This window comes from Cygnus olor, chromosome 22, assembly GCF_009769625.2.
Source record: "Cygnus olor isolate bCygOlo1 chromosome 22, bCygOlo1.pri.v2, whole genome shotgun sequence".
NCBI lineage: Eukaryota > Metazoa > Chordata > Aves > Anseriformes > Anatidae > Cygnus > Cygnus olor.
Window position 1 is genome coordinate 3,361,841 of NC_049190.1, and position 27,704 is coordinate 3,389,544.

The 27,704-nt window shown below is 54.0% G+C and overlaps 1 protein-coding gene across 3 annotated transcripts in view; it reads left to right on the forward strand.

The window, feature by feature from the left end:
* The window catches only part of GRIK4 (glutamate ionotropic receptor kainate type subunit 4), a 166,836-nt gene that overhangs the window by 129,509 nt on the left and 9,623 nt on the right, over positions 1 to 27,704 (forward strand). For all 3 annotated transcript variants that reach the window (XR_005814260.1, XM_040534372.1, XM_040534373.1), the window contains 7 exons: positions 2,284 to 2,445; positions 6,708 to 6,860; positions 7,717 to 7,821; positions 13,617 to 13,724; positions 14,445 to 14,648; positions 22,430 to 22,543; positions 27,381 to 27,490. Coding sequence is in view for 2 of the 3 variants with exons in the window: in XM_040534372.1 (XP_040390306.1) it covers positions 2,284 to 2,445; positions 6,708 to 6,860; positions 7,717 to 7,821; positions 13,617 to 13,724; positions 14,445 to 14,648; positions 22,430 to 22,543; positions 27,381 to 27,490 (956 nt within the window). In the remaining variant the exon portion in view is untranslated. The remainder of the gene's footprint in view (positions 1 to 2,283; positions 2,446 to 6,707; positions 6,861 to 7,716; positions 7,822 to 13,616; positions 13,725 to 14,444; positions 14,649 to 22,429; positions 22,544 to 27,380; positions 27,491 to 27,704) is intronic.

Sequence of the window (27,704 nt, forward strand, 5' to 3'; positions counted from 1 at the left end):
CTTACCAGAGCTGTCTGATCCCACTGCAAAAGAAGCATGTGCCCCAAGGACGGTTTGTCTGTCTCGTTGCACAGGTAGCGTGTGGTTTGTTTGCTCGTTTCTCACCTGGACCCACAGAAACACTTGTGCACGTTTCATGGAAAAACACTTGAAAGAAGAGGGCTGGAGCTGGAGCAGGGGGGAGAGACAGGAGCAGTGCAGGGACGGGGCTCGCCTCCCGTGGTCCCCGTGTGCTGGTGACGGTTGCTTTCTGAGCAGGACTGCAGCAGAAATGGGGTTTTCTGCAGCTGGAGTTTTGCCTAGAAGTAGACAGATGCAGAGAGAGGAGGCTGCAGGAAAAGACAGAAGCTCGCGACGAGCATCCACCTCCAGCGCGAGCTGGGAAAAAGCTGATGTGAGGATTTACACCCAACAGATCCGGGGCTCTTCGGTGCACAGCATCTCGTTTTCCTTCTGCGTGCGGGGCGCTCGGGAGGCCACTCGCCCTGTGCACCGTTCGCCTCGCAGCTCTGCTGGGGGAGCCGTTGTTTTGCAGGGGCTCAGCGCATCTCCTGCTGCTCCCTTTGCATCCAGGAGCTCCTCGGGCCCCGGTCCTCATTAGCCATCTGCCCTCGCTGCGCCGCTTGACAGGATGCCGTGGGTAAATGGATAACCTGTCAGCAAGGCAGGAGGATAATATCATTCAAATGAATCAATAGTTCACAGGCAATTTCATGTTACCTAACGTTAATGCGGTTGTGTCCAAAATGCACTTAATCCTGGGTCTGATCGCATTCTCGGGGGAGTTTGCCGGGCTGGAACAATCTCGTAACTCCATGTTTCGGAGATTTACAGGCATTGTTCCTACGCGCACACATACGCAGGAAAGATAAAAAATGACTTGACTCGCTGAGATCCCCTAGTCCACGGAGCCAAAAGACATTCATATTAGTGATGGAAGAGATTGGGCACCCAGCAGTTTCTGAAACTATTACTCCCACCTTCTCGCTCCATTTTAGCAATTAGCAAAAGAGAAATTAGCGAGGAAGGCACCATTATTTCCTGCTAATAGGACGGGGAGGGCTGGACGCTCCTCCAGGAAGCATGTCCGGCTGCACAACCGCTTCCATTGGCATCGAGCTCTCCCTTTTTGCTTGTGGTTTATTTTAACATCGTCCTTGGCCACTTTGCTCCCTCCCCAGGGACGTAGGGCTTTCCGGTGGGTGGCATCTCCTCCCAGCACCTGGTGGCACTGCAGGGTTGTGCTTTCCGTGGGACCTGTCCCGGTTTATCGGCTCGAGCTTGGTGTCGCTGCCTTGGCACCACGGCGGTGCGGCGCCGTCGCTGCGCGCCTGATGTCCACAGCCCAAGCTGGAGTCTGGGTCAGGCGCTCTCGGAGGAAATTAAGAGGAGCAAATGGCACTAATTTCTTTCCAGACGTGGCCCTTCACACTCTGGTGGTCTTGCTGGCCTGGGGATTCCTCCTGGCCGGGGTTTGGATGGACAGCCCGTGCCCGTGTGCTCGCGCCATCTGGGGCTCTCGGCTGCACGGGAGCGCTTGTCTCGGAGATGAGAGCAGAGCTGGGGCGTCCCTGAGATCCCCCGGGGATGCAAGCTGGCTCTGCCTTCCCCATCACCCTCTTTCAAGAAAGAAATTGCCCCGGCTCTTTGTTTAGCTGAGCACAAGCCATGCAGGGGAAGCGAGGCATCGCTGACCCTTTGCAGCAGGTTGCCTGCTCCGCCTGAAAAATACCCGGTGCCTCCCTGCCTGCGCTGAAACCTCTCTGTTACTGGGAGCCTCCTGCCAGAGAGCTGGTCTGGAAACCACACCACACTCTGTTTCTAAAAGAGGCCCGTGAGACGTGGCTGTACAGTTTGTTTTAAGGATCTGGGGTCATTGAACTTCATAGATGCATCATACTGAAAATACAGCTTTCCTCCTGTGAAGCAGGGAAGTCCTTTCTGCCAAGCCTGCTAGCACAGCTCAGGTGTGGCTGGCAGAAACCATGGCTCAGAAATGATCTTTCCAGAACCTGCTTTGGAGGATTTGGGGTCTGTTTTTGGAAAAATAAAGTGCTGGACTTGGCTGACATCTTCATTAACAGCCTGCTGAGCCCCGTCATGGTCAGCACCCCGGATTTCCTTACAGGCTGGTGGGAGGATTTCAGCCCCAGCTTGGAGGTGGTGGGTTCAGGTGCTTTTGGCTGCGTGGCCAATCTTCCCTTCAATTATATTGTCTGGTTTTGATTTTTTTGGGTGCCCATTTGCTTTCCTGATCCTGCTTTCTGTTTTGGGCTGCTTTAGGAGTTTTCCCTCCAGCGCCTGGACAGCCTGCTGGATGACCGAGTCAACATCCTGGGGTTTTCCATTTTCAACCAGTCTCACGCTTTCTTCCAAGAGTTTGTGCAGAGCCTCAACCAGTCCTGGCAGGAGAACTGCGACCACGCTCCTTTCACTGGCCCGGCGGTAAGTAAAACCCTTCCATCGCCTCGGTGAGTCAGAAGCTGCTCTCATCCATCAGGACCGTGGGGCAGAGGAGGGAAAGACCAAGGAAAACCTCACCCTTTGGGGTGAGAGACCGTCGGGAACCAGGTGGATGGAGAGCTTTAGAAGGCTTGGCTGCGCTCGAACGGCTGTGCAGCTTTAAATTAAACCTAATCCGAATTTGATTTGTATTTGCGTGTGAGTGCAGGGGATGCAGCTCCGATTCAGTGTTCCCCAGGGGAAATTAGTCCCTGTGTATTTCCCTTGGGAAAGTGGCTTGTGCAAGAGGAAGAGGCAGTCTGGATGCACGTAGCATGGAAAAGGCTTGGGCTTAGGCAGATGCCACGAGGCTGTGCTGTGCTGCGTGCTCTGGCATCTCCCTGCTGGATGCAGACCAGCCCTGAAATCTTCCCCAGGGACTGCTGGGGGCTGAGAGGGTTTGCACAGCAGCGTTGCCAGATCGGGACGCAGGGGGCTGCGGCTGGAGCTGCGGGAAGGGAGGCAGAAAATGCCATCAGTGGAACCTTTTGCAGCTTTTATAATGAACTCAGAGTCCCCTCGACAAACTGCGGCAGCAGTGTGCTGCTGAAAATCTTATTATCACTACAAAGTGATCTTAAGCAGGGAAAATAAGGAGCTTTCTGCCCTTTGTGCCCACGTCCTATTGGCTTGACATGGTGCTCAGGCCATGCTAAGTACGTGCCTGCGACCAGCCTGCGCTCCCCTATCCCAGCCCTCCTGCACCGAGGCAGCTGCTGCCTGCCCTGCTACATCTCTGTAGGGTGGCTACCAGGAAGCTTTCCCTTTGGCTGGTGTTTGCAGGACTGTTCCGAGGCATTAAAAATAGATTTCCTTCCAATAGCACAAAGGGAAGACAATAGGCAGAGGAGTGTTGCAGGTGTGATGGAGAAATAACGGAGCTCATTGCTCCTTCTTACCCTGTGTTGTCCTAAACGACCGGCAAAATCTGTAGGTGGACGGATGCAAGTGTATGCCTCATTGCAGCACTTTCCCTGTTTTTTTTGTTGTTGTTTTTTTTTTTTGGAAGAGTGAATGAGTTCAGAGCTGAATGGAGCTGTTTGGTTTGTGAGCCTGAACCTCAATCACCCATCAGCGCAATGCTAAGCCAGCTGGATGCTCCTTTCATTCATTCCTAAAGAACGTTCAGCAGTACAACGGGCTTCCTCGCGGGCCAGGGAGGATGATGCATCTGGAGAGGGGGCTCAGCCAGGCTGCACCACCCCGATCCTCAGCTGCTCCAGCCCGGGAGCATCCCAGAACCTGCCCTGGGGCTTCCCAAACTCAGTTGTGTGGCTTCTCTTGGCACATGCCATGCCCCAGGTGATGAGAAAAGTATCTCAGGCTGTGAATATTCAGAGCAGAGGACACGTGAAATATTCCCAGGTGGGATGCGTTTCCTCTCCTGCATCTGCCAGGGAAATCCACTTCTACTTTAGTCTGCTGGTGGAAGTCTGGCAGGTCTCACATCCTGGAGAGCACCTCTGTGAGAACTCCCCTTTTTGTCCCAGGAAGCAGGTTTCTGTTCCTAAAAAGAGAAAAAGGAAGCTCAACAGCTGGGAGTGACAGGAGGGAGGTTTCCTGTGAGCTCCAGGACCCAAGGGCTTTCTTGGGGGAGCTGAGAAAGCATCTGAGGAAGGAGGAGGGAGCTGCTTGCTCTAATGCCATTCTCATTAATCACATTGCAAAGAAAGGAAATCAGAGAAAATCATTCAAATTACAGATGGCTAGATTAGGTAATTAGAATTTAGGCTAAAACAGATGTTTGTAATTAAGTGTTTATGTCATTGAATAAAATCCAGATTGTAAAGTCTATTTCACAGGATTTTAATGGCTTTAATTCTCTGTGTTATGTTTGGGGCAAAGATACAGATGACAATGTTTGAGTAGGAAAAGGGGAAAAAAAGCCTGGCAAAACCTGGACTAGCCGAAGCTGCTCACGTTTCCCTGGAGAACAGCTTGCCTTTAAACATGGCCTTTACGTGGGGGATTTCTGTACCTAGAAAATAAAGTGCTAATTTTCACGTAGCCACGTTTAACCCGTGGTTAGTGCCTGGAGGGGATCTGGTGTTGGGAGGAAGGTGTGTGAGGAGCTGTAGGGCACTGGGGAGGAGGAGGTGAGGCACGGGGGCACTGCACACACCAAGCCCTCCACGTGCAGCCCCTCGCAGAGCCGTGACCTTGCAGAGATACGGTACGAAGCCAACAGGGATCGGCACAGATCAGACGATGCGAGGAGGAGAATCGATTTGTTAGCAGGCAAATTGGCTTTTTGTGACAGTGACAAAGCTGGGGTTCGAACGAGAGCATAAAAGAAGTGAGAGGTTTTATGGGTGACATGAAGAAAGCTGGGATTTCCTGGCGTGTAGGAGAGAGCTGGTGTCACCCCCCAGGTAACCACACAAGAAGGCACTTACCTACCCAAAAAAAGCCAGAGACCAAAGAACAGAGAAGAGCTGCTGCAGTCCAGTGCTAGGTAATTTGGCACAGGGATTTAACAGCAACAACAACAATAAAAGAGGTCCGCTGAGGGCATGGGAGGGCCTCTTGTTCCCTAGCGAGATGACTCAATTTTCTGCATCACAACCCCCTCCCCAGTCCCTGAACTGCTTGAAAAAGTACATGGGGACCACCTGAAATCCCAGCAAATTGTTCGAGGCTAAGGAAAAAATATTCCAGTCGATAATGTCAAATGCTTCGCTAAGATTTACAAGTCTCTTGCTCACCAGCTAATAAGAGATCATTAACTGCTCGGAAAAAAAGTGGAAATCAAAACCCAACAGGAGACAATTACAAAGGCAGGGCCAATGTCCTGATTTGGTATGAGATGGTGAAATTTTGGTGTCACAGGGGTTGCATTTGCTGTCCCAACATTTTTGACTGGCCAACTGCGTTTAATGTGGTTCCTGATCCAGGAGAGCAATTGCTAATTGTGTATGGTGTCCTGTAACCGGAACGGGATTCAGTCCACAGTCAAAATTAAATGTATGCTAAAGAGCTTCACTGAACGGGGGCCAAGGATGGGACAGGCAGGAGAGTCAGACCCAAGACTGCTCGGGGCTCATGGGAAGGTGCCCAGATACTCTTTGAGTAAGGCAGGAGCATCAGGTACGTGCAGGAGGAGAGATGGAGCAAATGTGAGTCAGTACCAGGGGAGAGGAGTTGGGAGAAGGAAGGATTGCCGGTGCCGTTAGAGCTACAGGTCAGGGTTTTGCTGGCATTAGGCTGGAATTGTGCCTTTTTACTCCTGCCAGCTTGTATGTTTTAAGGCTTTGCACTGCTCGTTACCTGCCTAAGCCCCGGCCATTGCAGTCGATGAGGTTCCACCACTGGTCTGTGTGAGGTCAAGCGGCGTTAACTCTGGCTCGCTCTGTCCAAATTAGCCGTGTGGTTGAAGCCCAGGGCTCCTGGGGAGGATTGAACCGGGTGAGATTGTCCCCGCAGGGCAGCTGGCAGAAGCGAACAAAGCTGAGCAAGCTTCGGAGGAGGAACAGGGCGCGAGGCTGCAGCTGAGCTGCCCGAAGTCCCCGACAGGGCAGGGCAGGGGACAGGAGCCCCCGGCTGGAGCTGGACCAGCCCACGGCCGGAGCTGCGACCATAAAGGATGCTCTGGGAAGTAGCCACGAGGAAATTGTAGCCTTGGCAGTAACGAGCTGCAACAGCTTAATTCCAGCAGAGTCAGGAGGTGACAATAATTAGAAGTGAGATCTTAGCCACGCCAGTGAACGCGAGGGAGCAAACGGCCAATTATTGACTAGATCAAAACCCTCAGAACGGTGGTGGGTGGGCAAAAGACACGCTCTGTGCGGCTGGACGGACAAAGCAATCTGATTAAAGGCAAACAAAGCGAAGGTGGGAAGGCGAGGGAGCGAGCTCTGTGATGCTGGATGTTGCTTCAGCAATGCCACTGCAGTGCAGGTGACAGCCAGCAGGACGCTGGAGGCGGTGGCACGGGACAAGATGGTCTCTGTTGCACCAGAAAGCCAAGACGATGTTGTTTGAGAAACAGCTCTAGCAAATCCTCATTCCTCACAGATCTGCCACTCACAGCAGTGCTGGAGGGAGGATCCTCTGGGCCCTAATGATGGCTGATGCAGCCCAGGTGTGTTTCCTCCTGTGGGTGCAGGGTTCCCCGTGGGCTGCAGATCGAACGGGCGTCACCAAAGGACCAAAAACCAGAGCTTGCTTAGAAAAAGTGAGTTTCTTTTTCTTCCTTTCCCCCGCAGCTCTCCTCCGCCCTGCTGTTCGACGCCGTGTACGCCGTGGTGAGCGCCGTGCAGGAGCTGAACCGGAGCCAGGAGATCGGCGTGAAGCCCCTGTCCTGCGGCTCTGCCCAGATCTGGCAGCATGGCACCAGCCTGATGAACTACCTGCGCATGGTGAGCGGGGCTGGAGCTCGCCGGCAGCGAAGGGCGGGCACGCACAGGCTGGCACAGGCCTGGAGCACAGAGCATCGGTCTGTTTGAAGGCAGCACTGGGAGGGAAAAGAGAGGAGATCTGAGGACTGGTTTGGCGCTAGCCTTAAAAGTACATGAAAACTCCCTTTTTCAGGTTTTGCTGCAAAAAAATTGAAGTTCAATGAATTTTTTTTTTTTTTTAAGTGTGAATGTTTCTAAGTGATGTGAGTTCTGTTTTGAGTGAACTCGAGCTGATACGAGGTTGCACAGTACAGCTGCTTAGAGCTCGGTGGCCAGAGAAGAGCTGCCTGCGAAGGGCTTTGAGCCCCTTTGAAGCCAGAAGTGTGCTCGCTGGGACCGACCCAGCCTGGCCCCGCGCAGGATCAGGCCCCACGTAGCTGAGTTTATCGATCGCACCCTCAGAGCTGAGCTGGGCCACGCAGAACGAGCGTGGGTTTTGAGTCTGTTTGGGGTGCAAATGAAATACCATGAGACGAGGAAATTTATTTCATGAGGGTTTTTTTGCTGGAGGAAGGATCAGCTGAACCTGAACCTTGTGCTGCTTCAGTCCATGTACGTGAAGCCTTAGTCAGAGACAGCAAAACTCTTCAGCTTCCCTCTGCTCTGCTAACAGGAGGCGCAGGAGCTTGCCCTTGGGGCTGAGAAGCTCTCTCCGGCAGCAGGCGAGCGATGTTCAGCCCGCGCGGCGAGGCCAGGCACCCACCTTGGCTCCCTTTGCAACACGAAAACTGCACCAGCGTTGTGCCGTCGCTGCCGGGAGGGTGCCTGGGCGCGTGCCCACCTCGACGGGCGCTGTAACTCACTCTCTCTTGGACAGGTAGAATTGGAAGGTCTCACTGGCCACATCGAATTCAACAGCAAAGGCCAGAGGTCCAACTACGCCCTGAAAATCCTGCAGCACACACGCGGTGGCTTCCGGCAGGTGAGGGAGGTGGTGTGGGCTGCTGGGGACGGGCTGGGTGCATCCTTGCAGGGGTTCAGCTCAGGATACCGTGGGTGAGGGGGGGGACAGACCCAGCCCTTGGCAAGAGGAGGTGTTCAGCAAGTGACAAGCTCACACTCATGACGCTTTTGTTCTCAGGCTCTCGTTTGCTTTTTGGCTCAGTGCTTGTAGATTCCTCACTGCATTGGTCCTTTTTCCTACCCGTTACCCTCTTTCTGTTCAAGTGATGTCTTCAGTCAAAGTTAAGGATGCTGTGGGGGCCGGAGCTTGGTGCCACTGATATCGAACTGTTGAGATTAAGTGACACAAGGCCAAGGAATGAGGCTTTTACTGGTAAATCCAAACCTCCTTCAGGAAAAAGGAAAAAAAAAAATATGGAAGCCCTTGAAAGAGACTTTTTGTCTGTCTTATTTCCATGCTGACAGCACTACACCTGCCTTTTTCTTGGAGATTGCCGTTTCCCCTAGATGCTGGCAGAGGACAAAAGCTGTAGTGTCTTACTGTCCTGCCCCACACCAGCAGAGCCGTCTGGCAGCAGTGAGCTTTAGCCTCGGCAGGACGTTGCCTGCCAGCCCTTACCTGTCAAGTGACAGCTCAGCTTTGATGCTGCCTTCAGCTGGCTCCGGGTGAGCAGGGCTCAGGATGGCAGCCTCCCCGCAGCAGGATCTCTCGGAGCACCAGTGCCCTTTGAATCCTTACCCGAGCCCATCACGCTCTGAGTAAAAGTGACAGATCCAAGCCCGTCTGCATTAACAGGAGCCTACGTTCAGCTCAAGCAAGGGAAGCAAATGCTGTAAGCCTCGCTACGACTGCTGCATTTTCCATGTGCTCGAACGTGGCAGGGAGTTCGTGTTAAGTGTGCAGGTCCTCCTGGAGCAGCCCTGCTCCGAGAGCTCCACGAGAGCTCCGAGAGCCGCATTACCCCTGGCAGCCCTGCCGATGTAGCTCAGCTCCTCACTTGGGTGACAGAAACGATGGCTTTTCCTTCCCATCACTGAGTAAGCATCCCTGCTTAGAGAGAGGATCTCCCCTCCCCGGGCAGGTGATGGTGTGAGGTCCCTGCCTGTACTTCAGGTGGGGCTGGGTCGCTCTGTGCTGTCCCTACTGACCTTTTCCCTAGCTTGCAGGCTTGCTTTGGGGTTGAAGGGTGGTGCTGGTTCCCAACCCTCTGCGGTGGGAGGGCTGCAGACCCCCTCGTGCCTCTTCTCTCCCCTTTGCCCTGTGGTCCCTCAGTGGCGATGAAGCGCAGGATGAGCGATGCCGTGGGGTGCTGGCGGGCATCCCAACGAAACGGGACCTGGTGCCTAAAAGACAAATATCTCAGCTCTTTCTCCACAAACCCAATCTGAAAGGGCAAAACCATTTGTGATCTGTTGCATGCAGGAGGTTGGTAAACAAGCAGCTTCACGTTTCGGAGGTACCCAGGAAGCCTGGGCTGGAGCGGAGTGTTTTCAAAGTTCCCGTCAGAGAGTGATGGTGACAAATTGCTGCGAGTCACAGCGACACAGCGCTGGAACGGCAGGGCAGTCCCTTGGTGTGTGCAGCTGCCTGCTGGGAGTGTTTGGTGGCTGCGAGCCCTCTCCATCAGGAGTTTTTCTGCCTAAAACCTGCTCCGTCTGCCCACAGCAGCCTTTCTGCCGCCGGCTCTCCCCTTCTCAGGCAGCCCCGCGGAGGATCTCGCCTAGCAGCAGAGCCACGTGGGACCTGCTCGCAGGTTTTAGGGACTGTCACCCACGTACCCAGCTGGGACGGTGGCCCCAGACACTGGTGCGATCTCCTCCACGGCTGCAGAGGGAAGCCGAAGCCCTGGAGGCTGCAGCCTCTCCACCACGCCATAGGTGGTTATCTTCTGCTCGCCAAGCAGGCTTCCTGGGATGAAAATAACTAAATAAATCATTAGAAATCATTTAATTAAACCCATCGCGAGGGGACAGGGTAAGGAACAGGCATTCACATCCTGGGGGCAATCTTGTTCCCGAGGGCTATATTAGCTGATTTGTCCAGGCTCTCGTTTGAAACGCTCCTATTCCCTTCTTATTTTTAATCAAGCTCACGCTCTCTGCCCATTTCTCTCTCTTTCTCTCTCCCACCCTCTCTCCTTCCATCTACCGAAGCCACAGGGACTTCCAGCTCATCAGCTTTGATAGAGAATTCACCGAATCTTGAAGCTGATCCAGATCTCATCCAGCAAACAAATTAGAGACACTTAGATTTTAAAATTTGCTGTTGCTTTTGGGCAAGGAGAGACAGGGCTTTTTGACATCCAATTCTTAATACATTTATGTAATGCACTGAACGTGTTTTTTCCTGATTTAGCTTAACTAGTGGAAATTTTTCCCCAGCCATATGAAAGCTGCTCTCTGCTCAAAGAATGCCCAATAAAGCACAGGCTCATTAATGTGTCGGTGATCCATAGATCTGACAAGGACTGAGTCGGTAAATGTCATCTTTTTATTTTCTCCCTTTCTTTGCCCATACAAAAAGCATCACTCAGGCTTCTGGGCAGCGATTTGCACTGAATGCCGAGCTGAGGTTTGGCAGCTCAACAAGAGGGAATGAAGAGGGGCTGGGACTTGCCTGGCCCCGGGGAAAGCGAGAGGAGAGGCAGGGAGAGCTGGAGCCCCACGAGGGGCAGGTTGTCCCCAGCTCTGGCTGCGATGTCCTCGCGTCTAGCTGACTGCTGGCGTCCAGCTCTGGAGCAGTGGAAGTGACGGGGGTGCCTAATTGCGGTGTTGATGAGCTCCAGACGAGCTACCAGCCGATAGCTCCGGGACCCTCCGCAGTCCCCGCCGCATCAAGCCTTTCTAACGGAGAAGCGGCTGATCGGTCTCGGCGGGGCTTGCTCCTCTTTAGCACGGGTTCGGAGACAGAGCCTGCAAGGAGGCAGCGAGCTCGGACCCTGCCATCGTCCATCCTGCCTGGGCGATGTCAGTCGTCTCCTTTGGGGGACAGGGGAGCTCTGGGGGGGGCTGTGTGCGCGCCTCAGGGTTGGGCGGGTTTCTGTAGCTGGCTCTCTGTGTGTCCCCTGCCAACTTCTGCCTGCTTGCCTCCGTCTTGCAGCGTCCTTCAGGAGTGCCAGCCACCTGGCAGCTTTGCGCAGCGCCCTCTGAGGGTTTTCCTTCATTTGTTTGCTTTATTCCCCTTTCCACCCCCCTCTCCAGACACTAATTCCTTCCTCTCTGGGCTGACGGAGGCACCGTGTACCAAGTACCCACTTAATTACATCTCCTGCTGGCACAGGCCTTCCCATCAGTGCCAACAGGATCTCCAGGTGTAGGCCTGATGAGAAATGGGAGCAGTTCGTGCTCCTTCCTTTTCCTGGGGCCACAGAGGAGGGGGGGGTGATGGATGCGATCCTCAGGACGGTGCTTGCTAATCGTAGCCCAGAGGAGAGCTGGGTTCGCTGCACTGGAGACCTGCCTGGTGTAAGACATCCACGATCAAGGCTGGCTTTACCTTAATTTTTAGGTAAAAGAATTAGGGCCTCCTGAAGTTTATGGAGAGGTCTTGCCATGTTGTCTCTCGCTGCCGTTCGGGCCTGCGGGGCACTGAGCAGCAGACTTCATTAAGATCATTAGTGCGAGGGGCTTTTTGTCATCCTGTGCCACGAGGAGCTCGCGAGCCCAGGCATCATTAACGTGGCCGTGTCTGAGCGGAGCAGATGAAGGATTAAAGGAGCGAGCCACACTTGCGTTGCTTTAACTGCTGGTAATTTTCTCCAGAGATAAGAAATCTTTAAGTGCCACCGATCCCAGTAATGCCTTGTGCACAGCAGCTGATTTGAGGGGCCTCTCCTGCCTGTGGGGATGGGGCAATGTCAATTCCTTGCTTGTCCCAGGCTCCAGCAGCTGCTTTTTGGGCTGGTTTGCACTGAAACGGGGCGTTTGCTCCCTGCTGATCACAAGGGCTTATATCAAGAAAGGTCTCCTGCCCCAGGACCCTTTGCAGGCGTTGAGGGCAGGATGGGCAGAGCGGGGCTGAGCGCAGGAGGTGCTGAGGGGGTCTGCTCCTTCAGCTCCTCCGATCGTTGGAAGCCCTCTTTCGGATTTTTCAGCCTGTTTATTTCTGGCTGGTTTCTATCTATTTATTTTTGCGCTAACGCTATCGTTTTAGCTTCGAAAATCTGTTCTACCTCTTTTTGTATGGGCCTCCTCCACCTGCTGTATTTTTACAGACCAATCGCAGCCTCTACTGAAAACTCCCGCACCCTAAAAACTCTTAAGTCCTAGTCCGGAGCCTTAACAACACACCCATCTTAACCACGTCTGGGCAGAGCGTTTGATTATCCCCTAACGCGTTCTGCAGATGAATGTGTTTTCTGTTTTTCAGAGGCTCTTTATACGTAGATAGAGATGATTAAAATCACCTTGACATCCGTCTTGCAGGAGAGGGGGGAGATCTGAGGATCCCAGCCATCTTCTGACACGTCAAACTTCAGATGTGGCGAACAGCACGAGGAGTCAATTAGTGGCATTGTCACCCTGCGAGGGGACAGTCGTGAGCTGGAACAAGCCAGGATGGGGTGGAAGGACCCCGGCACACGGGAGTGCTTGGCTTTGGTGCTGTGTTCAAAGCAAGGTCAAATCCACTGCGCTGTCAGAGGAGGAGGCAGTCAATTAGTCTCAATATGCCAGCAGGGGAGGGAGGAATCTGAGAACAGCGAAGGCTGTTAAAATTAAAGTTAATCTGTCACTAATCTCCGCTTGTGAAGTCTAGGAGGGGGGAAAAACAACGAGGTGATGTTTATGACTGCTCTCTGGCTCAGAGAGGCAGTTAGAGCAGAGGGGTTTTTGTTCAGCAGCCGCTGCAAGAGGCGAGCACCTTGGCGCGGAGCTGGGGAATGCAGGCTGGGTGAGCTCCCTGTCCGAGAAGTGGCTGGTAAATTCCCGGTCTGAGACTCTTGTTCCCAGAGACGTGTCCTGCCCTGCAGTGTGACCATGCTGCTAGGAGCGTGATGGGAGTTAGGCCACAACCAGCTGTCAAAACAACAGGATGCCCAAGACCTGATCCAGTACAGCCATCACTGTGCCTCCATCTCCCATCAGGGGCTCAGTGCCCCCATGCTGGGTGCAGCCCCCAGAGGTGCTCGCAGCCCGTTCAGAGCTCCTCGCCACAGTGAGTGCCTTTAGCAGGGCGTTGCTGATGCTGCAGAAGGTGCTGAGCTGGCAGCTCGGAGGAATGATCCCTGTTGTGTTACCCGCAAGGGCTTGCTCCAGCAGCCGGGACGATTCAGCCCCCACTGGGGTGGCGGTGCTTTCAGGCTGCGTTCGGCTCAGCACAGGGGCTTGGAGGTGACTGCGAGGTCCTCAGCCATCCGTCACGCTGTAGGCAAAGCCCTGACCACGAAAGGATTTGCTTGAGCCCCACATTTATGGAGGAGCTGTGAAGACGTGTGTGCATTTTGGGGTCAGCCACCACCTCTCCCGGCTGTACTTCAGTGGTGTTGGAGGACTTCGGCTGGGGCAGCTCTTCAGCAAGTGATGGGCTGGGACCTGATGGGATCAGAGAGGATCTACAGAAGAAAAAGGAGAGAGGAAAGGGTCTCGGGGAGAGCGAGCTGGCCTCCCTCAGCTGCAGGTCTACATATGAGACAATAAAAGGCTCTTCTAGGGGGCATAAGGGAGCAGGATCCTGATATGCAAGCTCAGTAACGGAGCGTTCATAAATACCTTTTACAGGGCCAGCCGGATGGTTGTCAGTCACCGGAGCCATATGGTGGGAGCGTACAGTAATTTGTCCTGTAAATTTCCTTATTGTGCTGTTTCTCTCTCCAGATCGGCCACTGGCACGTTTCTGAAGGACTCAGCATGGACAACAGGATCTTCTCCTCCAACATATCCGACAGTCTGTTCAACACCACGCTCATTGTCACCACCATCCTGGTAAGTGAGGGGGTCACCTACAGTTCCCATTAGCTCGTCGCCAGCCCAGTGCTTAGGGGTGTCAATCAGCTGCAATATTATTCTCTCCTCCTACCCCCCTCTGCCCCCAGCATGCAGTGTTGCACACTGATTTCATAAAGAACAGACGATCAAATCTCTAATTACAGCACTGAGGACAATTCATGACAGTGTAATTAAACTCAAGTTGATGTTTCATATGGAAATGATATTTGATGAGTTCAGAAGCAGCTGGGGAGAGGGCTGGAATGGGGATAAGTTGCCATTTTACATTCATCTCTGAATGATGTTCTTGTTCTGTGTACAGCTGGTAAGTTGGAAGGGACAGTTGTCCCATCTACCCATAAAAATTACTAAAATTGGCTGAGATGGGTGCAACTTCTATGAACCAAGACCTCACGGGTACAGGCAATACACGCAATTACCCTTATAGAAGTTCCCTGTCCGGTGCTGGGCTGGTACCCATGATTTTTTCCACTACTTCTGCTGGAAGACCCTCAAAACCCCGAAGCACGCTGGGCGTTATTCCCTTGCATCCCACTAAGTTTGCTGAAAGAGAGGCCGAGCTGGAAAAGTTGGCCCAGGTGCCCCGTATCAGAGCTTTCGCATCCCAGCCCCTGCAGGGAGCCCCCTCCCCGCTGCGCCGTGCTGCTGGGACGCCCCGGCTAAGATGGGAATGACAGCTGCCCAGTTTCGATGCAGGAAAACCCGTACTTAATGCTGAAGTGGAACCATCAGGAGCTGGAAGGCAACGACCGCTACGAGGGCTTCTGCGTGGACATGCTGAAGGAGCTGGCCGAGATCCTGCGCTTCAACTATAAGATCCACCTGGTCGGCGACGGGGTGTATGGAGTCCCGGAGGCAAACGGCACGTGGACAGGGATGGTTGGGGAGCTGATTGCTCGGGTAAGTGAATTAACCGCTGCTTTTAGCTGTGCTCTAGTGGGACTTGGCAACGGCAAAGCCTGATGCTTTCTTAAGTGCTCCAGGATGATAAGGATGGATGGGGGTTTTAGTCTGCGTGCAAGGCTCTGACCGGAGGATCCCTCTTCAGTGTTTTCTCCTGGTTGTAAATGCAGTTGTTGTGTCAGCGTGACAGTGTGCGAAGTCGCGGAGGGTGCTAGTGCCCCTGGGTGCTCTCAAGGCTGTTTGCTTTGCCTGCACTCTGAGATCCCTGCTCGACACCGAGTGGTGTTTGGTTCTTTTTTTCACAGTGGAAAAAAGTAATGAAAACTTGACATAGGAAAATGTGCAGGTACTGGCAGGGTGGGCAGTAGAAATCAAAGCAAACTTGCGAAAAGGCACTGTTTGAGCAGGGAGGGAAGGGAGTAAGAATCCCATTTCTACCCAGAAAAGTTTGGGCAGGTTCATTTCAGCACCTCGACTTCCGGTATTGTTTTTGGAGAGGAACAGTTTTTGCTCACTGTGCATGGATCGAGCTCTGTTCACGTTCCTCCCCGTGGCAGTGATGTAGCCTGAGAGCTGCCTGCTTTTGCTGGGTCTGACAACACTTTGTGCGTGTGCACGCTCCTGTGCCCCCCTCCCTGCTCTCTGTTTTCCTCCGCAGCTAAAGGTGCTCCTTCCCCTGGGATCCCGGAGCTTAAACACGGTTGATGAAATGCTCCGAGATCCTTAGTAAAACAGGCTTAGCCAAAGCCAACATTAAGATAGATGCCATTTAAACCGATTCTTCCTCGCTGGGTTCCGCGCTGCCTTGTCATTACCGACGTGCCTGCGAGAACCCGGTGACAGTTTCTCAGCTGGTGGCAAATCCGTGGGGAGGTGTGTTTGTGATAACCCTCAGCGCTGTGCCAGAGGAGCACCCGAGCCACCCCATCATTACCCTTACGGCAGCGGTGGGTCCTGCTGCAAAGCGGAGGAACGCGGACCCGATTCCATCCCTCTGGGGTGAGCATCTCTCCATGATGCCCCCCAGCATCCCGCTGCTTCTCCCCCAGCAGGCAAAGGGGGCCTGGCTGATGCTCCCTCCTCCCTTAGCAGCTCCATTTGAGTGTCCCAAGCCAGGTGGGAACAGCTCCGGGTCTGAGCGAGGTGCTGAGGGGCAGGGTACGTGCTCAGGTCCCCGTTCAACCGATGCCACCACCTGGGTCGTCCCTCCCGGCACAGTGCGAGCTCGGTGCCAGCTGAGATTCCTCCTCCGCAGCCTCTGGTGAGGAGCCTCCTGTACGGCTGTTTGCAAATGCTCTGGGCTATTGGCATAGTTTTCGTGCACCTCTCGCTCTGTGTATCCGCACACACAACTACGTGTCAAACGGTTCTGCAGCGCTTCTTCTGGGAGGCGAGAAGGAGCAGGGTGTGACGTGTGATCTGGGCAGGCAAGGAAGGGAACAGCCATCGGGTTTTTGGCCTGCTGGCCCTGGCAGCACCTCCCCGTTAGATGGGAGCTCCTGGAGATTGCTTTTGGTAGCGGTAAGTGTTTTAACTTCATCTTCGCAGAGAAACGAATTGTTTCTCCTTCAGCTCGAGCTTTATTTAGGAGGATTTTTATTTCTGCTTCAGCAGGACAGAGCTGGCAAATCTGTGTGAGGCTGAATCAGAAATCGGAGATGAGAACAGGCGTTCTCTGCTTGGTTCTCTCTAGGCCCTTCAGAAGCTTTAGAAGGGTGATTTCAGCGAGTTTTTGATGGGTCCCAGGCCTGGCAGGGCAGAGCTGGCCGTGTGCGTGCTGCTCTCCGTCCCGCCTGGAGGCTGAAGCACCAGAGGATGTGTTGGCTACCGTGTTCCTCTGCCAGGGGATTCATTCCTTGGGCACTTTTCTCCCTCCAGCTCAGCTCTGTGCAGCCTTGAGGGCATTAGTCAGGACACAAACCTGCCGCAGGGGTCAGAGCATCCCAAATCCTACCCAAAAGGAAAGCTTGCACCTGACTCTTATGCAGTGCTGTATTAATGTAAGGTAGGGATTCCTTCCTCGCCCCGATCAGCTTCTCATACAGTCAGCTTTGGCCAATGTGCATGTAAGTGTGCAGGACCAGAAGGTCGGAAAGTTACCCAGCTCCATGCAAAACCTTCCCTCTATTTTATTTCCATTTCTGTAACGCCCCCACGGCACTGAAGCTGCTCCGAGCAACTATGGGCTGTCTGGGAAAAATATTTCATTTTACTGCTGCTGGATTGACCAGCTATTGATTTATTCCTTAGTGCTGAAAATTCTCTTACAGCTAATTGTGCGCTGTGATACGAGTGAGACGGTTTCTGTACAAACATCCATTTGTTGTTGACCCAAATTCACAAGTCGATAAGATTCACGAATCTGATTGACCTGCTCACAAAACCGATTAAGAGCTCAGGAGCACGAGGAATGGGATGGCTGGGGGGGGGTTGGAGGAGCTGCAGAGGTCCTGGCTCCGGGTCAGCAGCCGGACTCGCGCTCAGATCGGGAACCCTGTAAGCATCGTGGTCAGGTGAAGGAAATGCAGCCTGGGAGAAGTCACCTGGAAGGACTTGAACCCCTTCCTTAATGAAGATATCACAAATTTGGAAGCCGCCAAGCTAACCGGTCACCGTGCGCACGTGGGGCAGGACGGCTCAGCACCATTCCTGTCCCTCGAGTGAGCAGGGCAGCAGAGCTGCTCTCGGGATGGAGCAGGCTTCCCTGATAGCCCCGCTGGGTCTGGCACAGAAGACTTCAGTCTCCAGCAGCTGGGCTGACACCTTACACGCCTGCTATCTATAACGAGCAAACGGGGGGAACAGCAAATCTTCCTCTCGCCTATTGTTTGCCTTTGGAGCCTTCGGGGACAACAGCACGGAAAGAATTACGTCTCACTTCTTCCTGCCGCGGTACGGAAGCCTGGCTTTGACTCCCCGATGGTTGTCTTGTCTTCCCTTTCTCTTCCCCAGCACGTCCTTGAGCCAAAATGAATTCGCTACTCAGCTACAAGCCAACGAGTGTATTTTCCAGGCGATGCGACAGCTCTCTCTTTGTTCCACCGCTGCTGTACTTGCTGTCTGGGTAGCGGAGCGCCTTGGTGGCTGTGCTCAGTGCCTGTACATCAGCTCTCAGCACGCTGCTGGTGCTCAGCACCCTTTGCTCCTCCTGAGGAGCCGTGTTTGTGCCCGGGAGCGCCTGCAGCAGCAGCGCCTGCCTTCACCCACCTCGGGGCTGCCCCCGGGGAACAGGGCTAAGCTGACAGGAGGTGGCGTGGTCTTGCCAGGAGGCTTTACCGGCAGGAATGTGGTGCTGGGGTTTTGCTGTGAGGCCTCCCAGGGCCTCCCTCTGACAGCCGGGCCAGTGCCCTGTTCAGCTGGGCACCAGCACCGGGTGCCTGTCCCCGCCAGCACGCTCACCTGAAGGACAGCACAGCCCGGGCAGGAGCACGCTCCGTGCAGACTTGGATTTCTTTTTCTGCAGCCTCTGTCAGCTGCCCAGGCGTCTTTTGACGTTTAAATAGCAGGGTGGTGCAAGGTGGTGGGCGTGCTGGTGGGCTCGTGGACCGGGAGCTGGCCCTGCGGGGCATTTAGGTACAAGGGCCAGGTGCCACGGGGACAGCAGTGCTGGCCCGTGCCGTGCCCATGGGTACAAGCCCCATGGGTGGCGTGAGGCTGGTGGTGCCTTAGGGTGCATCAAGGGAGAAGGGGCTGGGGAGAGTGAGCTCCTGCCGTCCCCCCCTGCACAGCATCGTCTGGGGAGCGATGGGGTGCGGAGCAGTGCTGGGCCTTTGGCTTCTGCATCAGTGGCTTGAATCTGGCTGAGATCAGCAGCGATTAAAGCTCTATTTAAAGCGGGGGAGGTGAAGCTGAGCGTCTTGCAGTCCTGAAGGGACTTGAAGGCTTTGGGGTGAGGCTTTTCCAGCTCCACTGCTGTGACCAGGGGAGGTGCTTTGTGCTCCGAGGCCCTCTCCTCAGCTGCTCCAAGGATAGGGAATGGAGGAAGGGGATAAGAGGGAGAAGTTCTTCCAAAATTGGCGGAGTCCTGCAGTGGGTGTTGGTGTTCAGCGAGAAAAAGCTGTGTGTGGGTGTCGAGAGGGAGGGAGGGGGGGGGTCTGTGTGTGTGCCGGGGGGCTGCCAACGTGCCGGGGGGAGCTGGGCAGGTGGGAGGGAGGTGTGGGTGGGCGAGTGGTGGAGGTCGGTGGTGTGCTGCTGCTCTTGTCGTGCACACGGTGTGCAGGCTCACATCGCTGTGGTGTGAGCTGGGTGGGTGTCCCTGCCGGTCCTGGGTGGCTTTTAGGGTCCCCGTTCCCGGTGCGTCATCCCAGCTGGCTCTTGCCAAGGGCACAGGAGCGCCTGGCAGAGTTTCTCCTCCCTAGAGATAGTGCAGGGGGAAGGCAGACCTGAGGCTGGTGTCTGCGCTCATTACTGATCCTCCCGTCCCCTTTTGTGGCTTTGATGGAGGGTGGCAGCCTCCGGGGCTTTCAGGCTGTCACTTTGCATACGGCAGAATTCACAGACATCCTTCAAAAAAAAAACCACAGTTTTGAGTGACCCTCACCTGGCCCTGGTTTTAAATGCAAGAATGTGCGTCCCTGGCTGCCTGCACAACCCGAAATAGCTCCTCGCAGATCAGATGGGCAGTCTGTGCATCAATCCAGCAACCAAACGGTGCCACAGGACAGGGCTGCAGACCTCACAGCAAGGGGGCAGAATAAGAAATACCTTCCCCTGCCCTTGGCCACAGTGTGTGCTGTTGGCAGTACCGGCAAGGAGGGCACAGGGGATTTAGGAGCCGAGCTGCTGTTGAAGTCAGGGACTCATCCTCCTGCAAGAAATCCCAGGTTTGTGCTGCCGGAGCCATCCTCCAGGCGTGCGTTTCGCACCGAAGCACGGACAGCCCAAAGCCTGGCGCCGCTCGGACTCTCCCCGCCGGCTGGAGGCTCGTGGGTGGCAGCAGGGCTGCAGCAGGGCCGCCCACCCGGCCCTGGTGTTTTGGGAATTTCGTCAGGATCGTTCCCGGCCGGGCTGCGCCTGACGTCAGGCCCCATTCATCACCATTAGCCTCCAGATGAGCCTTGTCAGCATCCGCAGCGAGGAGGCGGCTGCCTCCTCCGGACTGACAGTCCCCGCAATTTCCTTCGTAAGGCTGCTTTAATTGTTGTTCCTCCTCAGGAGCCCGGCTCAGCCTCCGTGTTTAACATCCTTTCCAGAGGCAGCACAAGCTTGTCTGCTGATGCCGGCAGATTCCACGGTTAGTGCCAGGTACGGTCATGGCGGCTCGTGCTTTTATCCCCGACGCCAGCCCACCTGGGCTTTCTCTCACCCAGTGAGAGTTTTGGCCTTGTCTGAGCGGTGCTTTGTTAAAGGAGCGCCTGTTTCTACTCCCAAAACGCTCTGGGTCTTTTTCTAAGCCGATTTCACGCTGACATTTATAGCTGCAACTGTGCTGAAGGCTGAAAATCCCACAGCGTTTGCCCCTCTTCCCCCCATCCTTCGCCTCCTGGTTTCCCTTTCCCCAGAGCTGGGACGCGGATGGAGCGCAGAAACACGAAACGAAACCCGTTTCTCCCCCAAATGCATTGTTCAGGCTGTAAAACGCTAACTCCTACCCGTGCTCAGGTGGGGAGGGGAGGAGAGCGCCGAGGTCTGCAGCGCTGCCTGTAACCAAGATACGCTGACCCCGGTGAATCACACGAGTTGGGTGAACATCGGGAAGCGAAGGCGAAAGCACGAAATGGATGACGGGCAGGCAGGGAGCGCGCTGCGTGCCGTTCCCAGATCAAAGTTTCTTGCTGTCAGAAAGCAGCCCTGAAGTTGCCCGGCTTCTGAGCCCGGAGAGCGGAGGGAGAGGGAGCCTGAGGGAGCAGAGCCGCAGACAAAGCCGCCAGCAGCCAGGTCTCTGCTGCGGGGAGCAGCTGCCAAAGGAGGAGGCGAGCGTGGGTGTGCGGAGGTAACAGCAGCCTGCAAGTGGCTGGGGCTCTGGTGCTGCCTCCTGGGAGGACAAAAGTTGAGACAGCAGGGAGAGAGCAGAGGGAGAAGGGCTTTAAAAGAGCAGAGGGAGATGGGCTCTAGTTGCCTTCACACCATTCAGCACAGGCAGCAGGTGCACCCCGTGAAAGCCCATGCCCACGGGATGTTCTCCAGGTGCTTCAGCCCGATGCTTTAGCGCCCCGTGGCACTTTTTGGAGAACTGGGAGAGGAAATCCATTGTCAGGATGAGCTGTATCTTCACCAGGGGCTTTGCTGGCAGAGCTCTCCCCGGGACAATGGTACCTGCAAACCCTTTTAACGTAGGCAGGAGAGGGTCAGGAAGCTTGAGGCTTTCCCTGCAGATAAAATTCCTCACATGCCATGTTCCACAGATGAATTGATCCCATCTTTGTAATCTCCTGATGTTTACATAGGGCTGAACTGCTCACACTCGATGCTATGATTGCTGGTGCCTTTTAAAAACCCTGTGGGTAAACGTCTGGCTAGGCAGAAATCCTCCCCAGCTCATAATTCACTCCAGCCTGCACCTCCCAGGAACCTGCAATAGCTGCTGGGAAACAATTGCAAAAATCCGGCAGTGGGCTTGTCCAATAAAGCCGTCCTGCACAGGCTGTGAAATATCACCTTCTCCGTGCCCCGTGCCCCTTACCTGCTAGCGGGCAGGCTTGCTGATCCCCTTGCCTTTCTTTCCCTTTTCCTCCTGCCTTCAGGCTGCAGTAAGGCTGCCCTTTGCTCCTGCAGCTCCTGCCTTTTATTGGCCCGTCCTCCCCATCTGCCTCAAAGTGGTTCTGGGGCCGCGGGAGTGAAAGACGTGGGCAAACCTCAGCCAGGAGGCACTTGGCCCTGTTTTTCTTCGGGAAAAAGAAGCGAGAGCAGCAGGGGCAGAGAGCGTGGCACGAGCGGTGCACCAGCAAATTTGCCTTTGAGTGGTGCATTTGCAAGTAGGGCATGGATCCAGGGAGATAAGCCGCATATTTTATCGGGTCTTCAGGCCTGATGGTGCCTCAGCTTCTGCACAGACCTTATGAAACGCGGGGACAACATGTGCAAATAGCTTTTCTTCCCCCCCTCCTCCCCTTTTTCTTTCTTTCCACATGCATAATTGTCATCCTGCAAAGCAGGCAAACAAATGTATAAGAGAATGGAGGAGGTTTCATTTTTATAGAAAGCAATTACCGACATTAAAAGAGCTACAGTAATAAATATAAGGAATTTGAATTTTAAATATTATCTATATTACAAGGGTATTAACGTTGGAATAAATTTTACACCCCCCCCCCAATCTCATTTGGTTTGCAAGTCAATCTGGAAATTTTTACACCAGTCCTCCGAATTTTTTGGAGTCTGAGCTGCAATTTTGGGAGCCTGGGTTTGGCAGGCTTGTAAACTTCATGACTCGGGGTTTGTGAGCAATAATGGTGCTTTGTTGTGATTTCCTACCTATGGTGCTTGCAAGTAACAACAGCCTTGTCTGGAAGGGAAGGGGGCGGCTGTGTTTAACGGGGGCTTTGGAAGCGGGAGGCTGCAACCCACAGCTACAGAGATGCAAAGAGTGGTCCGGAGCACGAGGTGGGTTATGCTTTGGGGTGTCCGTGTGAAACACGCTCGGTGAGCATGGACATCACCAGGAAAACTCCTGCTGCTTTCCCCAGAGCCACGTCTTGCCCTGCAGCAAACGCACCCCGTCCCATCAGGATGGGACACCCACCTTCCAGGATCGGGTGCGTGGCCCTGGGCGTGCTGTGCCCCCTTCCCTGCCTCTTCCCAGGCTCAGGGTCCTCATCTCTGCTCTCCTCTCTCTCCAGAAAGCCGATTTGGCAGTGGCGGGGCTGACGATTACCGCGGAGCGGGAGAAGGTGATTGATTTCTCTAAGCCATTCATGACTTTGGGAATTAGCATTCTCTACCGAGTTCATATGGTAAGCGACTTATTTTATAGCCATTTACGTCCCTCCATTATTTGCATGCAAACGCGCCTAGTTACAGAAGAACAGTGAATAACTCATAAAAATATTTTCTTTTCCTATTTAAGCACAAATGTGCTGGACGTTTATTTTCATTTTCACCCAGTGTCAGCTCGGTGCCTTCGGTTCCCGTTGCTGAACCTCCAGCCGTGCTGGCTCCCTCCTGGGGCACAGCTCGCTGCTCCCCAGGGAACCAGGAGGTCCCCGGGGTGCTGCTGCCTTGCAGGGGGGCTCTCAGACACCCTTGCTCCTGCGTCAGCTTTGGGGGGGATCCCCCAGAAGGAGCTGTGCAGCTCCAAGCTCCCATTTCCCAGGTGTTGCAGAAGGTGAGTGCGACAGGACGTCCGTCTGTTCCCAACCCATGGCTTTGCAGTGTGCTCTGTACAATGCCAAATGGGATGAGAATTACAGTCCTGGTCTCCTGTCAGCTCAACAATAGCAGCCAAAGGGATAAAACAATTAGAGCTGCCTCTCCCTGCCCCCTCTCTCCCTTCGCAAGGCTGTTGGAGATGCAGTGTTCTGCACGAGCATAAACAAACTTGCGCACGCATCTCTCCGCGCTGAGTTGCTCCTGCCAAGAACAAACAAGTAATTAAAATCTAGTTAAAATTCCATTTCTTCTGGTACGTGCAGAATTTAGGATCAGTAGTTAACCGATCAGAAAGAGACAGACCCTTTAGGCTTCGGCAGCTGTGAGTTACTGTCCCTGCCCCGCGACCTTTCCCTTCCCACCACCAATTCCCCCGTGCATCAGGGGGTGTTCCTGCCAGCGTCACTTGGCTGGGATTATAATCGAGCTCCTTGCTTTCTCACATGGGTTTTAAAGTTTGGGGATTGAGTCCTGTGTGTGTTCTGCCCCCGATCAACCCCACAACCTCGAGCGAGGTCCTGCTCCTCGAACGGCGTGAGGCTGATGGGGAACTCCCATGGCAGGGGGGTCCCCAGCTTCTCCTGCTGCGCTGAGGAGGCTGTCTGAGAGCTGGGCAGAATTAACTCATTAACCTGGTAAATATGTGTTTAACACAGAAAGGCTCATCGCTCCCGTTGTCCTGGAAGGATGGGGTTTGCAGAGCAGCTGTGGGCGGCTGCCCTGCCCCTCCCTTCCCTTCCCCACCCCAGCAGACGTCTCTGCAATGTCAGGAATTGCAGCTGACGCACGTTCATCGCGGCGCAGCTCAGACGTAGGCTAATAAATAACCACAAATGCATCTCTTGCTGAGGAGTAGCCTCTGTGCCCTAGTCTCCTCCCAGCGTGATGACATTTTATTTTAATTCCCATATAACTCCGCTTGCAAATGCTTTCTCCCCCTTTTCTCCTCCCCACCCACCCGGCCCAGCCACCACGCTGCGCCTCTTATCACACATAACCGAAGATGGCAGCTTTAAATGGGGCTGTCATTTTTCTCAATTCCACTCGTTGTGATATAATCAAGTATGGATTTCTGACGCGGGGGCTCTAATAGGCTTTCTGACTCGCGGGCTGCGAGGAGAAAAGGCTCGCTTTGTTTGTTGCCTTCCCATCCTGGTGGGCCCCGCGGAGGGCAGGAGGTAATGACAGGTGCTCCTTGGCAGGTGCCTGCTGCTTTTTTTTTCCTGCGCGGAGGTATGTTGGGAGTCTGCTTTGTTTGTAGCACACGCTTGGTTTTGCTCACACCTGCCTCTGTGGAAGGGATTGAGGGACCAGCTTGCGCGTGATCCTCGGTCATCAGCCCTGAAAACCTTTGCCGTGCTCTCCCTTGAGATGGGAAAGCGTCGATTTAGTGAGCACGCTGGAAGAACTGAGCTCAGGACAGGTGAACTGAGGCTCGAAGGGGCTCTCTGACTGCTGCAGAAGATGCAAGAACTGGGGGGGACCGATGCCACAGCTCCTCCCCAGCCAGTCCCTCCAGGCTGTCCTGGTGAGCGCATGGTGCTGGGGGGCAAACAAGGAGCTCAAGGTGTCTGCCACGAGCCTGAGCCCTGCTGAACCCAGCAGGACGTTTGGTTCCTTCTCTTTTCCCCGCATGCCCTGCACAGTCAGGCTCTGACCCCAATATCTGCCCCCTCCAGAAACCCACCTCCTGCCTGGCCGAGCACGAGGACTTCCAGGAACCCCCGAAGAGGGTGAGTGAATCCCTCCTGCCTCTGTCTGAGGATCTGCAGGAGGCCTTCATCAATTATTGGGCACTTTGAACATTTCTATTCCAGGAAAAATAGCTCTTCCAATTAACAACACTGTACTGGGACCTGCTAAAAATATCTGACAGACACCAGATATTGTCAGTCCCACCTTCAAAACAGACAGATAAGAGAGAGTTTGTGCCCTCCGTGGGAACAGAATATCTTTATTCTTATCCACGACTGTGAATGAAAAGAATATGTAACAGCAGCCTGGAAATGACTGCAGCTGAAGAGAAGCAGAACTACTACTGCTGCAAGTCACAGGAGAGACTCACTGCCAAGCCTGGAACTTCCAGCTTCCAACGCAATTTCCCTAATGAGCATAATTTATTGACAAACTGCCCCGGAAACACGGAGCAGACGCTGAGGCCCTAATTACAGAAAGGGACTTTGCTATAGGAGCATCTCACGAGGGAGCCTCGGCTGAGACGCCGACGATGCCTGGGAATTCCCTGCTGGCTCTGGGATGCTGGGCAAGGATGAGCTGCTCGGAGCCGATTTTTTTTGGAGAAGCTCCCATTTGCTCGGCTGAAGGCAGGAGGTGCCTTCCCACCTCGTAATTCCCCTTTCCCAAGCTTGTATCTGAGCTTGCAAACCCCTGTGGAGGGAGAGGCAGCGGAACGAGCCTTGCTGTAGGTGATAAAGGGAATTAGGGGTGCGTGGGGCACTCAGGAGAGCCGTGTGGTTGCTGAAGAAGCTTTGGTAACACCTACCCTTGGCTCCCAGTTGGCATCACGAGTCAAAAATGGACACGGAAAGGTGTGAACCACTGACTCTTAACTCATCTTTTTGTTACAAGGCTTAACAAGCCAGAACCTCTGAAAATACTACTGTAGATCCCAGCCTCCAGCTCCTCTTGTCCTTAAGGATACAGGGACGAGATGTTACGGTGTAATTTGTAGGGCAGAGTTTGCTGTAGAAGGTTTCAGAGATACTACGGTCCCAGCTGGTGACTGGAGCTGAGAATATCACAGTATCCTAGATATTTTTGTCAGAGGAGGGTCTCTGTGCAACAACTATTGCCTTTTCTAGCAACATCTCAGTCTTCAGAAGAATTTCAAGACCTTGTGAAATTCAGTTTTTGCATAAGTGTAGGAATATTTCAGTAGTAAAACAGTCTTTTTATAGAAAAGAAGGAATTTAAAATGCCCCTCTTGTCTCTGTGTAAGGAAACAAAACTCATCTATGTTTCCTGGGGACTTTTTGTGAAAACAGAAAATCGTTCACTGCCTTGGGATTAAGTGCACTTCTGAAATGTTTTGGTCTACCCAAGGCACCGGGCTTGCTACAGCAACTGGAGTGAGGTGGTTTTTGTTACCAGCTGCTATTTATTAGTTTGTGTGTGCCATGAGCAGAGGGAGGCAGTGGATTACAGAAAAATGAGGGCTCCAGACCCTAAAGCCTGAGGTTTTGTGGTGCAAGGACTGACTTTGCTCACCTGCGCACAGCCTTAACGAATGCTTTTAGCCCCACATTAGGAGTTGTGAGTTTTTGCTGGGAGCCTTTTGGAGGAGACAGTAAGCAAAGAAGAGTGCTGAGCCCGATGAATGTTGCCTGAACACGGTGGGAGAGGAGCATCAGATGTGCACGGTGCCTAAACAAAGCGCGTTCTGCTCCACGGAGGAATTACAGACTGCACAGAGAGCTTTTGGGGCTTTTGTTTTCTTTACTCCTGTGGCTTTTGCTCTCTTTTTGCCTCTCCCCCGAGCGGCACTGAGTTTGCTCAGAGATAAACCAGCGCCTGCTTCCCCCCCTCGAGGAGGCTGTGCTGCAGAGGAGCTGCGTGCACGGAGCTGGTGGCGGCAGGAGAAATGCTCCCAGCAGAACGGGAGGTGTTCAGCCTGCGAGAAACTTCCAGAAATCGATCCTCCCTTTGTTCCAACGTCACTAAACTCGACGAGATTTCGGTGGTGGCAGTGTCCTTGTGAAACTTGGAAGGTACTTTGGGAGAAGGAGGGTGCTCCTTTCCAAGGTGGTGTTGCTGAGGTAGAAGCAGGAAATTCTGACGCATCCTGAAGATAAAAATACCGTGTTCTCAGAGATAAAAGTAATAATTTTATTGAGTTTTGTACAGCAGGAACGTTTCAAGGCTGAAGAAAGCAAGCCGGAAATATTGCAAAAGGGTGGGTTTTTTTTTTTCTTTTTTGCATTAAAATGTTTTCTCCCCACTCTGTCGCTCCCACCCACTGCTGGCACCCAGGGGTGCCCCTTCGCAGCCACCACGTGCGGTGTGAAGCCTGGTGGGTGACCCAGGGCTCCCCCCTTGCAGATCCCGCAGGCGAGCGGGGCAGCGCGCCCTGCCAGCGAGGAGAGAGGGCTGCGGTTGTCATGCCTTTCCATCAGTTCACCTGCTTGTTTGCCTGGAGGAACAAAAGCCCTTGTTTTTGTAGGGGGAGGAATGGACTTAGGAGAGGGATCCCGGCGGGGAGCTGCTGCAGGGCGTGCTCGCTCGTGGCCGTGTCTCACCCCTGCGAGACTTTTGCAAATCTCCATTTTCTTTCTTTTATTTCCCTTCTGTCGCTCCCAGCCACTGTCACCATCAGGCCAGGTGTGTCTCTTTGTCTCCTTTTAAGAACAAATTGCTTGATTTATAGAAAAAAAAAGCTCAAACTCAGTTTTGCTTCCCTTCCAGGGCCGCAAACCTGGCTACTTCTCCTTCCTGGACCCCTTTTCCCCCGGCGTCTGGCTCTTCATGCTGCTCGCCTACCTGGCCGTCAGCTGTGTCCTCTTCTTGGTTGCTCGGTAATGTGGCCGCCGCCGCCTTTCCTTTCCTCGCGGTGCCATCTAGCGTCACGCTCCCAGCCCCGTGGTGAGGGGCTGCACGTGGGCACGTCCCCAAGGCCACCAGCTCAGGGGACGCGGCAATAGGGGCAGGGTGGTCCCAGCCCCTAGCTGGGGACGGGGATTTTGCTGGGAGAGCATCACCCGCTGGCAGCGCTGGGTGGCCACGGGCATG